Below are 14,457 nucleotides of genomic sequence, written 5' to 3' on the forward strand. Positions count from 1 at the left end.
ACCTATGGTAATCGAAGCTCAATACAATCATATGATGATCCAAACTTCATACAACCCTATGGCGGTCTAAGCTTCATACAATCCGATGGCGAACTAAGCTCCATACAACCCTATGGCGATCTAAGCTCCATACAATCCAATGGTGATCTAAGCTTCATAGAATTATATGATGATCCCAAGCTTCATACAACAGTATGGCGATCTAAGCTCCATACAATCTGTTGGCAATCTAAGCTTCATACAATTATATGATGATCCCGAGCTTCATACAACCCTATAGTGGTCTAAGCTCCATACAAACTTATGACGATCTAAGCGCCATACAATCCGATGGCGATATAAACTCCTTACAGTTATATGATGATCCCAAGCTTCACACAACCCTTTAGTGATCTAAGTTCCATTCAAACCTATGGTGATCTAAGCTTCTATGGTGAACTAGATTCCCTTTAACCATATGGTGAACTAAGCTCCATACAACCCTTATTGTGATCTAAGCTCCCTAAAACCCTATGGTGAACTAAGCACCATACAGCCCTAATGTGATTTAAGTTTCATTCAAACCTATGAAGATTTAAGCTTAAATTAACCCTATGGTGATCTAAAATCTATAAAACCATACAGTCCTGCTCATCGTTATTGGCACCCATGAAGTTTAAGTACATAATGTGGAATATCTACTGAAAAAAATTAATCAAGTGAAACAGTTTTTTTTGTATAGAGCCCTCGTGTTAAATACAAGAGAGCAAATGATGAACAATAATTTAAAACAAAAAACAATTGGAGGGAAAAATAGAGAAACCTAAAGCTTACTGTGTCACTGGTATTGGCACGCTTTACATTAATTTAGTATGGAAACACAATTTGACTCGCCTGTGGTAAATCACAAAAAACATTCACCTGTGATTAATTGTCAGTGCCCATGTGACATGAATTAGCCATTGATTGATGAATTCGGTGTTTTAAAAAGCCACATGGTAGGTCCTGTTCCTTTGTCACAATGGTGAAGACAAAGGAGCTGTCTGAGGACATCAGAATTGCTATTATTAGCAAACACAAGACTTCCAAAAGGGTATAAGGCAATCTCCAAAGACCTTGGTATCCCAGTTTCAACAGTACGCAATGCTATTAAGAAGTTTGCCAAGCATGGAACTGTCAAGAACCTCGCTGGACATGAGGGAAAGAGGAAAATTGACAAGAGATGTATTTGAAGGTTGGTGCAAATGGTGGAAAAAACATGTCAAACATCCAAAGACCTGAAGGCCAACCTGGAACAGTCTGGGGACACGGTTTCAACAAGTAGCATACGCCGCAGACTAAACCAAACAGAGCTTTATGGGCGAAGGCCATAGAAAAAAACATTGCTGAAGAAAAGACATAAAAAAGAACGACCTATCTTTGCATAGAGTACCTTGACAAACCACAATCCTTCTGGGAAATTGTTCTGTGGACACATGAAACAAAAATAGAGCTTTTTGGCAATGCAAAGCAGCAGTTTGTTTACAGACGGCACAATGAAGCTTATAAGGAAAAGAACACCTTACCAAGAGTTAAGCATGGTGGAAGATCCATAATGCTATGGGGTTGCTTTGCTCCTGCGCCTGGTACTGGAGGCCTTGACCGTATAACAGGAATTATGAAATCAGAGAATTATCAAGAGATTTTAGAGCGAAATGTCCTACCCAGTGTAAGAAAACTTGGTTTGAGTCAAAGATCATGGGTCCTCCAGCAAGACAATGACCCAAAGCACACATCCAAAAGAACACAGGAATGGTTGAAAAATAAAAAATGGACCGTTTTAAAATGGCCAGCAATGAGTCCTGACCTCAATCCCATTGAAAATCTTTGGGGTGAGCTGAAATCTGCCATTGGGAAAAAGGACCTTGCCAACATTCAAGAGCTTGAACAAACTGCAAAGGAAGAGTGGGAGAAAATTACAGCTGAGAAGTGCAAGAAGCTTATAGATGACTACAAGAAACGTTTGGAGGCTGTCAGCAATGCCAAAGGGTGTGCAACCAAGTATTAATTAGGGGTGCCTTTATTGCTGCACATGCTGTTTATTCTGTTTTTCTTTGTTTTTCAACTTTCATGTTGCAATTATAATGTTTTATTATTGTATTACTTTGGACCAACAATTAAAAAATCTTGATTATATAACTTTGTACAATATCTTCAAAAACAAATGGAAATGTAGCAGTCTATGAAAAAAAATAAGGGGTGCCAATAACGGTGAGCACCACTGAATGGTGATCTAAGCTCCTTAAAATCCTATAGTGAAATAAGCTCCACAAAACCATATTGTGAACTAAGTTCCCTACAATCCCATGGTGATCTAAGCTTCATACAACCCTTTGGTTTAGTGAAAACTCTTGAAGGGCACTGTAGCTATACCAAAAAGGATTAAAAATATAGTGCAAAATCTTTATTTTTTATAACCAGGGAAACCTCATTTGCAGATGCCTAATCCCATCCATTAAACCATGGACTATTTTCTCAGTTCTCTGGTTTACAATACTACAGTATTCTCGATTAAACACTGTTCAGCAACAGTAAAAATGCCCAGAATAATGTTTATTTTCTCTCACATATCAAGCCCAATAGAGAAGACAATTATCTTTGTAGAACGTAATAGAAAGAAAATAATTGCAAATATTATTGAGACGTACAAATGCTTAAGGATCAAGATCATGGAGCAACGGCACTGAATGTGTGAGATAAGATTAGAGGATGACTCAACATTTTCACATGATCAGAACAATTGAAAGTCATGTAAAAGTAGGAAAATTGTTGTCATTTTATGCAACTTTCAGTAAGTTTTTAGTAGTTATCTTTTAAAAACTGACAACAAAGTATTATGTGTATTGTTAACATCAATTTTAAATAACCATTGGCCAAAATCATTTTCAGCATGCAAACAGTGAATTTTGTTATAAAATGGTAATTTTCCTTTTTAATATGCAAAGTGCATTCGTAGGCTATATTCACACAGTTTGTTTAGGAGGTTTTTTTATCTGCTCCAAACTCCTTTTCAAAAAGCAGCTTGGTAAAATATATATTCAATGGCAAATCCACTTTGCTGTTCATACGGAAAATTTATGTTCTCAGAAAAGTTTTTGCAAAATGCCAGGTGGACAAAAAAAAAAAAGTATGTCACTTCCTTGAAGTGGATACTGATGAAATCTGCTCTAAACAAGGCACTGTCAATTCAAGTGTCTGCAAACACGCATCAGGAAATGGTTCAAGCAAAGAAAAATTCCTTCTCAAACCTTCCAAGGGCTATGTGCACACAACATCTTTTTTGGGTGGATTCTAACTGAAATCCGCCTGAGAAAGGTGAAAAGTTGGTGAAAAAAATGGACATAATGCACAGCAATGTCAAAACTACATTGCTGTGCACATGTTCAGAATTTCGTTACTTCTTTTAACCGCTTCATGCTTAGGAAATACTGGAGTGTTTAAAAGAAGTAAAGTGTTAATTCTCCGGGTGACTTAATTTGGAAGCCGCTCGCTCTATACAATAGAAGATACAGGCAAAAGATGTCGGCGGCTCAGTTGTCACAAAAGTGAATGCAAAAAAAACAAGCGTAGCCGCTTCAGGAAAAAAGCTGCTGGCTATTTCCTGAAGTGGCTTTGTGAAAGAAAGCCTTGGCGGCTCTGCTGTCGGATTAAAGAGGTTGTAGCTAGAGATGAGCAAACCAGAGTTCGGACCAGTGCTAAATGCCAAACACGGACTTCTCACAGAAATCCATTGCAAAGTTCGGAGTTCCAGGGAAAGTCCGTTGCAGAGAGAGAGAGAAAGACTTTTTCAGCTCAAAAGTTCGGGTCCCCATTCTTTTCAATGGGGTTCGGGCTCTGGCTCAAGTTTGGGTACTGTTCTGGTACCAAAACCAAACTTTGGAATAAAGTTTGGGTCGGGTACCAGAACCCAATCTTATACAGGTCCGCTCATCCCTAGTCGTAGCCAAAAAATGTTTCCTGAAGTGGTTTCCAGTTGAAAAACTCATTTTTTAATGCCCTAGAAATTTCTATGGTAACATAACCTTAGAGTTCAATGAACCTTCCTCTAATCTAAAGGAACATTATACCATTTACAGCAGCCTTTAGCCTGCAATACATTGTGAGACGTCTTGTACTCATCCTCCAGAGTCCTGAGGACCATTGGCACCAGTGACATCCGGTGCTTCCTATGTGTATGAAAAAAAAAGGCAATGAGGGGTAATCATTAAATGATTTTCCATCACAAATCAGTGTCATATCAAATGCTTCTGGTAATCGAAAGCAACTTGTATCTATTAATTTCTAGAAGTGATGAGCGCAAGCGCAAGTTACTTGAATTTGCCTAGGGTGCTTGGGGATTCACCGAGTATCGCGGGTGCTCAAGTGACCTGTTCGAGTCATCGCGGCCGCATGTTTCATGGTTGTTAGACAGCCACAAAACATGCGGGGATTCCTTAGCAAACACGGGGAATCTCCCCTTTTTTCTGGCTGTCTAACACCGTGAAACATGCGGCTGTGGTGACTTGAACATGTCACTTGAGCACCCGCGATACTCGGTGCATACCCGAGCACCCTAGGCAAACTCGAGTAATGGGCAATTGTGCTCATCATTAAATTCTAGCACTATGTATGGATAGCTTTATCTAAACCTATGATAATAATGAAAATATATTTACACTATTTTCATACAATTGCTGAAAGTTTAGGAGAAATTAGAAGCAAAGATTTACAAAATCAAGTAAAAGGAAATATAGAAACAGGTGTTTAACATGACTTTGTGACTTCTAACTCAGATGCACAGAGGTGGCATTCATGAAGAATTGCTGAAGACAGCATTAGGAATTTAGTCCAAGCACATTTCTATGCGTCGCTGGGTGCCAGCTGGCAGAAATTTACTTGGGTAAAGAAAAAATCATGCAAATTGGTGCCCACACTGTGACCCTATGAAAATGTTAAAATAAATAAATAATGTAAATAAAAAAAAAAAAAGACTTACACATCAATATTTTTATAGCAATTCTCAAGGTATCAAACTATATTTAAAAATATTATAAACACCTTTCCTTTTAACCCCTTCCAAATTCTGTTACAGTGATCTGCATGCAGCAAGAACCAGCAGAATAAACTGAACTAAAAAACATAAAATCGTCAGCCCAGAAAACAATAAACTCTGCCATCTAGGGCATACCATCTATTTCTCTTTTGTGGATTGAGTGTAAAGTGAAGGATCACCATTGAACCTTTACCTGTAGGTTACAGAATTATATATACTTCTAGAACCTAAGAAGTGTTCCCTTTACAAGGTAAGAAGGAGCCAAAAAAAGAAAAAGTGAAGTAGTAATCCAAATGATATTTCCAGACAACATGGTTGATGAAGATGGTACTTTAATGTAGCCGAAACTTTGCATCTTGGATCTGAGTACACCGTCTAGAATTATCCTTTAGAGTGCTGCTTTTTTTTTTTTTGCTACTTTCTACATTTATATTTGGAGAACATTGAACACCTTTGTCTGCCCGGCTGCGTGCACTCACTTGTCGCATAGATGGACTGGGAGTGCTGTTTGTACTACTCTTTTACAAGGAAGAGTGATTTAGATAACAGTGAATGAGCGTTACAATAAAATGTTCATTGGCTGCGCTACCTAGCGCCATCAACAGTTTACAAAGGTTGTTTATAGTGCATGTAGTTAATTAATAAATATATCAAGACAGCCCTGTATTCTGCTAACGCCATGTTCACATTCCTTTTACAGTAGACGTTTGCCATATGCACCAGTAGAGATCCAAACACTTATATCTACTGTATTCACAGACCCCATTCATCTGATAGAGGTCAAGAAGACCCTCTTCTGATCTCTATTTGGTTGGTATTCCAATTTTTAAACTATATATACAGAGGTATTCCACAAAAGTATAATATTTGATTTTCTACCATGTAACATATGGGTGGCTTATGCTACTGTATACCTAAGCTGTGGCACATGACGGAGGTAAATGTTTGGAAATGCAACATGTGAAAAGAGCCTAACATAGAATTAGAATTACCCCATGCTTGTTCTTCTTTGCCTGTAAAAAGAGTTAATCAGGTAATAGATGTCAGATAATTGTGGTATATGCAACTCATGAAAAAAGTTCTCCAAAAATATTCAAAAGACTGATCCTTCTACATCAAATCTGATCTCACCTAACAAACTGAAGATAAAGAATAGGGGGGTATAATTATAAATTACATAATTTTAGGGTCGACCCACAACATGTTTATAGGAGACTTAGGGCCAAAGTCATTATTGCATTTGCACCTTTTTTGTCTAGTTTTAGGTGTTTTTCCCTTATTTTTCTTGTGTGCCTAATTCTTATTTTAATTTGCACTTTCTTAAGTCTATTTTATAAGTGTTCACCTTTTTTTTTATGTTCACTACCTCGCACAGGGTTTGGGGTTTTGGATGTTTTTGGCTGATTCATCAACTGCAACTTTTTGAAAAGTTTCTAATTTGTTGCTCAAATGTATTGCAGTCCAAGCTGGAGTGATTTTATCTTAAATTTTTGCATATGTTAGTCTAACATGTGACTTTTTTGCACTAAAAATGTCACAAAACAGGTTAAATACAAAGCATTTTTTACTTTGCGCAAAATTCATAAACCATGTGTGCCATTTTGAAGAATTTGTTGCAAAAAATGTCATCAAATACTGCACAAACTAAAAAAGAAAAGGACTTAAAAAAATGCAAAATGATGAATCGGACCCTTCGTTTTCAATTGTGCATATGAGTGTGCTGGAACATAAAAACTTTTAACATTATTTCCCACCAAAATATTGTTTCTTCACTTTGAGGAGGGCTTTAGCTCCTCCATTTTCTCAATTTTTTAAGTATTTGTAAGGCTCCACAAAGTTCTATAAAGCCAGGTCTGCCACAAAACAAGACACTGATCTTTTAAGACATCTCGTTGTTATTTTTCATCAATACCTTCCCTCTTCTAGTTTACACACTCATGGCATGTCATAGCTCCTAACATTTCAGGGAGTATGCAAATCTCATATGCGATCAGTGAATATTGCTGAATATTCAAGTCCATCTAAAGACGAGTGCTGGCTTGAACCATGTTAACCTGGGGCGACGCTTGCGTGGCAAGTTTCAGAACTATCATATAAAATGGAGACAGTCACACGTGTGTGGCCACCTCTCCATTCCTGTTGCCCCATGGGCCTGTTCTAGAGATAGATTGGGGTCGTAGCAGTGGGACCTGCATGAATTGGTTATTTATGGCGTAGCATATCAATATGTCATAAGTATCCCAGAAGGAACAATTTCTTTAACATATCAATAGTTCAGATGTCTATACATAGAGCGTCGTTTAAGAAGATACCATGGATTTATAGGACATCTATATAATTTCATGGAGACCCCAAGTAAGGCCCCTGGCAATCCAAGTTTGGGAGATTAGCTCTCCTGTACATATTTTAGATTTAAAAAAAAGTGAATGTACCATGCCGCAAAGGACAAGTGAAATGTTCCCTTATGTTTTCTGGAGAAATGTCCCTTCTTTGACATGAGTCCTGATCCAAGCCTCCATTGGATGTACGAGAGAGCAGATCCCCCAAATGGTATTTGTAAGGAGCCTTATATGCTTGGCAAAGCTTTGCAAAAAAAAAGCAAGATCAAATGAGCTGAAACTTCCCAGCCAATCTCATCTTGCCAAACCAATATTAATATACGTGAAGAAAAGGATGGTCATGGAGTGTCAAAGCTTCCAGCTTCCAGCTGAGTTATAGCCTACGGTGACAACGGCGCTTGATCAGGAGAGAAGTTCTCGCTCTTTGGAACAGTGGATGGTTGGTGGAAGTGCAGGATGTGAATATGAAGAAGGAACATTACGAAGAGGTAATTATGGAAGTTCATTAAAATACATTTTATGTCATGGGGAGAAAAAAAACATGCAAGTCCTGGCAGAGCCTGCAACATCTGAAAGAAGGATGGAAGAATGGAAGACACTAGAAAGTCTGTTGCTTTTACTCTGCTTTTCCATTTTTCTGAGTTTTGGTCAATATACCATCAGTGTGATACAAGACTTTGTAGCATCCCTTTGTGATTTTCATCATCCACATAACGTTCATTATATCCAAGGAGACGCTGGAGATGATCCAAGCACACTGTGCTCCTAAGCCCAGTCTATGAAATGCCTCTGTGCCAAAGGTAGAAAAGACACGCCTGTAATAGGTGGGTATGACAGCTATTCTAACAATGAAGAAGACAACTGTCATCAAGACTCCATTCACCATGTTAGGCAGGGAGTGCTTTGGGTATCCCAGGACTTCGAAGAACCACCTGCAAAACTCAATAGATGACATATCGTTAATGATAAATCAGATACGAACAATGAAATATTGTTAATTATGTTCCACTGTGTAGATAAAAGGATTAAAACTCAACTGTCCAAAATGATATTGCACAAAGCAAATATATGGAATCGTTTCTTATCATAAAAGTTAACCTTTAACAATAAAGCGATTGTGATAAATACAGGATAAAATAATACAAAGTCTAGCCTTGTTCTTCTGCCTTCTTCATATATAGATGTTGTGTTGTTCAAGCAACTGAACATGCGGAAGGAAGCAAAGTGCAATCTAGATTATCATCTGATTTACAACAGATGTAATGGAAGCAGAATGGAAAAGTCAGGAGAGAACTTCTATTACTATTTCTCACTGCTCTGTTCTTCTATACAGGGTTGTGTAATAAAGGGGTTGTCCAGGTTTGGGACAAAAATTGGCTGTTACAATTCCCATTGTACGCTATTGGCATACTTGTGGCCACATACCGACTAGACGTGTTTAGCTCCTCTCAATAGAAAAGAATTGAGAGAAGCCAGAGAAGTTTAGCTGTTACGTGATGGCAGGTATACACATCGCATACATGCAGTCACGTGGCCGTTCACTCGCACCAGGAATCGTGACAGCGTGCGTACCACATGGTGGCACAATTCGGCAGTCACAGAGTTACCATAGCCTGGACAACCCCTTTAAAAACACAAACAGATTTGGAATGGATGAGAAATTCAGGGGTGATACCCACAAATAATTCATGGCATTTTCCTAAGTTTTGTTTGGCAAAACCCTTGATAATTAAAAGGGAAACTCCACCAGTAATTAAAGGCACCACATGCTGAAGGCTGTATTACATTACATGCAATGACATATATTAGGCCAAGGACAGAAGGTTTACCAACACCAACAGGGTCAAATTCTTAGCTCTCAATATGCAGCTCATGCACAAAGCTCCATGTATACAGAGTACAATCAGGCAGTAGCTCCGCCCACTGGACTACTAAGCCCAGAATGAGCAGAAATGTAAATGACAAAATTACAAGCCCTAGTGAACCTTTTCCCACAAAAATATATCGATCTGCTCATCTCCCCTGCTGCACTATACTACCGGTTTGTCTGTCACCCCTCTGGCAAGACAGCATGGGACAAGACCCATATGCACACAATATTTAAGAATTACAGCACAACAAGGAGTTCGACCTACCGTTGATTGACAAAAGGTGTAGAGAATTCAGCTAAGAGGCGGAAATTACCAAAATATGGCAACATTCCTTCACCCTGGAAAGCAAGCAGAGATGTAAAAATATCTGTTGCAAGTTTTTGCTATATACAGTGCTCCCTCTTCACAGCAGCTGCCTAAGACTACATTTAATTAAGAGCAATACAAGGAGGTATAAATTGAATTTTGCCATTGTAAAAGATGAGATGTGGAGGCATCAATGTAAGGGGAAGCACTGTGTATACAGTATAGTAGCAGAGCTCTGCAGAAACTACACCACACATCAGATTGGCACATTTTTCTACACATTTACATGAAGTTCATACCTAACACAAAAATAGATGTAATCACAGTTAAATAGGATAAAAAAAAAAAGACAGGTCCATCAAGATCAACTTTTATCAACCGGTTATCCATTCTTTATCGCTAGGTTATTTAGAACCCACAATGTTATTTGTTGTGAGAAGGCATCCATTTTTTTAAATACTGTTGAAGTGTCTGCCATCACTACTTCTTGTGGTCGGGCACTCCACAGTCTGACTGCTCTAACTGTAAAGAACCCTTTACTATTTAGCTGCCGGAATCGCCTTTCTTCCACCCTTAATGAGTGTTCCCTGGTCCTTAGAAAGAATAAATCATGTGCCAGTCTTTTGTATTGACCACACATGTATTTATACATGTCAATGAGATCTCCTCTTAGTTGTGAATTTCCACTTTTAATACCCAGAGTATACTTGGACTATACTAGTACATTTGCGAATAACCTTTCTATATCTAATCCCCCAGAAGAGAGCTTAAAGGGAATCTGTTAGTTGATTCATGCTGCTGAAACCACGGGCAGCATGAATCAGACACTTGCTCACGATTGCCACAGTGTTTCAAAGAAAACACTATCAAGATCCGGCCAGGGACCATGCAAAAAAAAAAAAAAAGACTAGTGCTTCCTCTGGCCGGATTTTCTTCATACTAGTACATTAGGAGAGTGGTAAAAGGAGAAGCCGGCCAGGGGAAGCAACGGACTAGTCTTTTCTCTCCCTATAGTCCCTTCAAACTGTATAGGCCGCAGCATTTCATTGAAAAACATACCTGACAGCAATCGCACACTAGGCAAGAATTTGCATATAAAAATTGAATAAATACACGCTTTATTTTAATATACCTATAAAAATTGTACCTTTCACAACAAGTAATACACCCATGACTAAAATAAAAAGGACGAGAGTAAGCAATCTGATTTCCACTGGATGGCTGCTATGGGGAAACTTTTTTTTTTTTTTATTTTAAAGGGGGTTTTATACAAATTTCTGTGAAAAACGCAATCCAATTAAAAGTCAGGCAAAATTCACATTTAATTTGTGGTGTATGCATATGTGATGGGAAAACTCATGGCGCATATTCCAAACTTATCACCCAACATATGCCTTTTGCCTTCCTATGGGCTGGTATATTCTTCTGTACAATTTTTGTAACTGTATAGAAAACCATAGTCAACTGTGCTTTATAAGTAGAGGCTTTATTAAAGAACTGGTCCACTACTACGGATAGGGCATCAATGTATGATCGGCTGCGGGACCCCGGCCAATCATACATTGATGCCCTAATTCTAATTTGTCCCTTTTTTTGTGGAACGTGGTGTCTAATTTTTGGCATTTTATTTATGTCTTTTTTTTGCCGATATCAAAGGAAAAATGTTAATAAATGAAACTAAACATTTATCTACTCATAACATTTTAATTTTTTTTTTCTGAAGCGTCATTCTAAAGAGTTGTATGGACTTCTTAAAGCGTACCACCAGAAAGTGATTATAGTGCAAGACTGCAGTATAACCATTTCTCTAAATAACTCTATGGCTAGAGTCAGACGGCCATAGATTCTGTCACCCGAGAGAATCGGGCCTAATAGGCAAATGATACTCTGATGAGAGTTTAACCCGAATTTCAGCATAGTGTGATCCGATGAGAGAATCGTAGCACAACTGTGAGAAGATGGAGAACAAAATTTCTCCAACTTCTCCATTCAGTGAGTCCGCAGAAATCGCTCCACGCTCAGATGTCATCCGAGTGCAGTCCGATGTTTTCCACGCACCCACAGACTCAGTGAAATCGCAGCATGCTGAGATTTTTTTCACTGACAAAAAAAAATTGAGCATCAGCACTGCCCCATTGAATAACATTGCTCCGAGTGCTATCCGAGAAGAAAAAAAAAAAATCGGATAGCACTAGTCCGATATACACGCTGGTATGAGATAACCCACAACACGGACCACCCAAAGTCTATGCTTAAACTTCAGGCAATCAGCAAAAAACGCAAATAAAGTGATTTAGAAAAATGAGTATACTGCAGAGTCCTGCACTATAATGATTTTCTTGTGAAAGTGGAGGTACGCCTTAAAAAGTTGGGCAAGATGATAGCAAAAGTCTATGGACACTATATGTCACTATAAGAGGTGTATACAGACGGAGTATATCATTATAAGGAAATCCTTCAAGGTACACCTCAGATAGAGGGCTCAAATGCTTTGTGAACAGAGCCTTATTCTGGTAAAAACAGTTATCATCTACATGACATAGTGCAGGAGAACCCCATGGCAACCAATCACATTGCAGCTTTCATATTTCCAGTGCGGTTTAAAACATAAAAGCACAGAACTGATTGGTTGCCATGGGCAACTGCTCCACTGATTTTATTCTTGAGGCCTAGTATGGTGTCAGATACTATATATTAGCAGGTTTTATACATGAGGCCTAGTATGTTATGAGTTACCACACAGTAACAGGTTTTATATAAGAGGCCTAGTATGTTATGAGTTACCACACAGTAACAGGTTTTACACATGAGGCCTAGTATGTTATGAGTTACCACACAGTAACAGGTTTTACACATGAGGCCTAGTATGTTATGAGTTACCACACAGTAACAGGTTTTATACATGAGGCCTAGTATGTTATGAGTTACCACACAGTAACAGGTTTTACACATGAGGCCTAGTATGTTATGAGTTACCACACAGTAACAGGTTTTATACATGAGGCCTAGTATGTTATGAGTTACCACACAGTAACAGGTTTTATACATGAGGCCTAGTATGTTATGAGTTACCACACAGTAACAGGTTTTACACATGAGGCCTAGTATGTTATGAGTTACCACACAGTAACAGGTTTTACACATGAGGCCTAGTATGTTATGAGTTACCACACAGTAACAGGTTTTACACATGAGGCCTAGTATGTTATGAGTTACCACACAGTAACAGGTTTTATACATGAGGCCTAGTATGTTATGAGTTACCACACAGTAACAGGTTTTACACATGAGGCCTAGTATGTTATGAGTTACCACACAGTAACAGGTTTTACACATGAGGCCTAGTATGTTATGAGTTACCACACAGTAACAGGTTTTACACATGAGGCCTAGTATGTTATGAGTTACCACACAGTAACAGGTTTTACACATGAGGCCTAGTATGTTATGAGTTACCACACAGTAACAGGTTTTACACATGAGGCCTAGTATGTTATGAGTTACCACACAGTAACAGGTTTTATACATGAGGCCTAGTATGTTATGAGTTACCACACAGTAACAGGTTTTACACATGAGGCCTAGTATGTTATGAGTTACCACACAGTAACAGGTTTTATACATGAGGCCTAGTATGTTATGAGTTACCACACAGTAACAGGTTTTATACATGAGGCCTAGTATGTTATGAGTTACCACACAGTAACAGGTTTTATACATGAGGCCTAGTATGTTTTGAGATACTTCGCAATAGCAGACTTTTTTTTTTTTAAAGCGTTAGTGACAGGGCTGACCAAATCTATGCCCGTAACATACTGAAAAGAAAAAAGCTGTGATAAATCAATCATTAAAATCAGGTTTGATTTGGAATAAGAAGGAGCTGAACACCCGCTGTCGCCATTCAGTGTAAAACGAGAAAGTGATAATCCATCCACTGCTGGAGGGCACAATAACATAATACGAAAAGATTACACATCTGGTATATTTTGGAGAATTGTTCCAGGCCACTTCTTGTACAATGCAAATTCTGCATGACAATTGCCTGTGACAGGTAACCTTGTTGCCAATTGCAACTCGGCTTCATTTTTCCGATATTATTAATGACATTGGTTGGTATGAGTAAGAAGGCTTCTATTTCATATATGAGGCCTATTGTGCCCAACATTGCAGACCCCAGGCATACCTGACAAAATGGCTGCATTACACACATACATAATGACTCACTGGAAGTGACAAAACGCAAAGAAATGAATAAATTTGAGGGAAAGCGTCGGAAACAGAAAGACGGAACAACATTTATTGGACATACATTTGTAAATCAAGAGCCACAGTTCTTTAATACTATAAAATCCTACACAATAACAGGAGTGAAACAGCCAAAAATGTAATATTATTGAGAAAACACATAATACAAGGTAAGAAAAAAGTTTAAAAAGGAGATGTTAAAACAGAGATGGACTCCACTCTGTGTGCCTATACAAATGTACTAATTCCTGCCAGTCAAGATACATACTGTACTGTATATATCAAACCTTGCCGTATTCAATAATAAAATCCAATAAACAAATGTAAAAAACAAGATCATACAATGAAGTATGAGCAATCACTATCATATGACAGATTTGAGAATTTAGCCTAAATGGCTCAAAAACAGCATCCTATAAATTAGGACATACTGTATAAAGCAGATACCAGATCACAAAAGACGATGAAACCAGAGTAAATCCAGTGAGATACATGCATATAAAAATGAATGAACAGTGTCACTTTGATAGATACTATAGACAAAATGTCTCTATAGATCTGACCCCATCGGAAGAAGCTGAACGTGGAACGAGCGTCAGGCGTGTTCTTCTGGCTGGACATCCACACTGGTTTGCCTCATTTACCT

General features: G+C 38.3%; 1 protein-coding gene across 3 annotated transcripts in view; it reads right to left on the bottom strand.

The window, feature by feature from the left end:
- Positions 1-4,530: 4,530 nt before the first annotated feature.
- TLCD4 (TLC domain containing 4) overlaps positions 4,531-14,457 on the bottom strand; it is a 78,325-nt gene continuing 68,398 nt past the window's right edge. For all 3 annotated transcript variants that reach the window (XM_073643244.1, XM_073643241.1, XM_073643243.1), the window contains exons 6-7: positions 9,525-9,598; positions 4,531-8,321 (exon numbers count right to left, since the gene is read on the bottom strand). In XM_073643244.1, the coding sequence (XP_073499345.1) occupies positions 8,006-8,321; positions 9,525-9,598 (390 nt within the window). In that variant the 3' untranslated portion in view covers positions 4,531-8,005. The remainder of the gene's footprint in view (positions 8,322-9,524; positions 9,599-14,457) is intronic.

This window comes from Phyllobates terribilis, unplaced genomic scaffold, assembly GCF_046119375.1.
Source record: "Phyllobates terribilis strain yellow unplaced genomic scaffold, ASM4611937v1 Scaffold_8__6_contigs__length_399053987, whole genome shotgun sequence".
Taxonomy (NCBI): Eukaryota; Metazoa; Chordata; class Amphibia; order Anura; family Dendrobatidae; genus Phyllobates; species Phyllobates terribilis.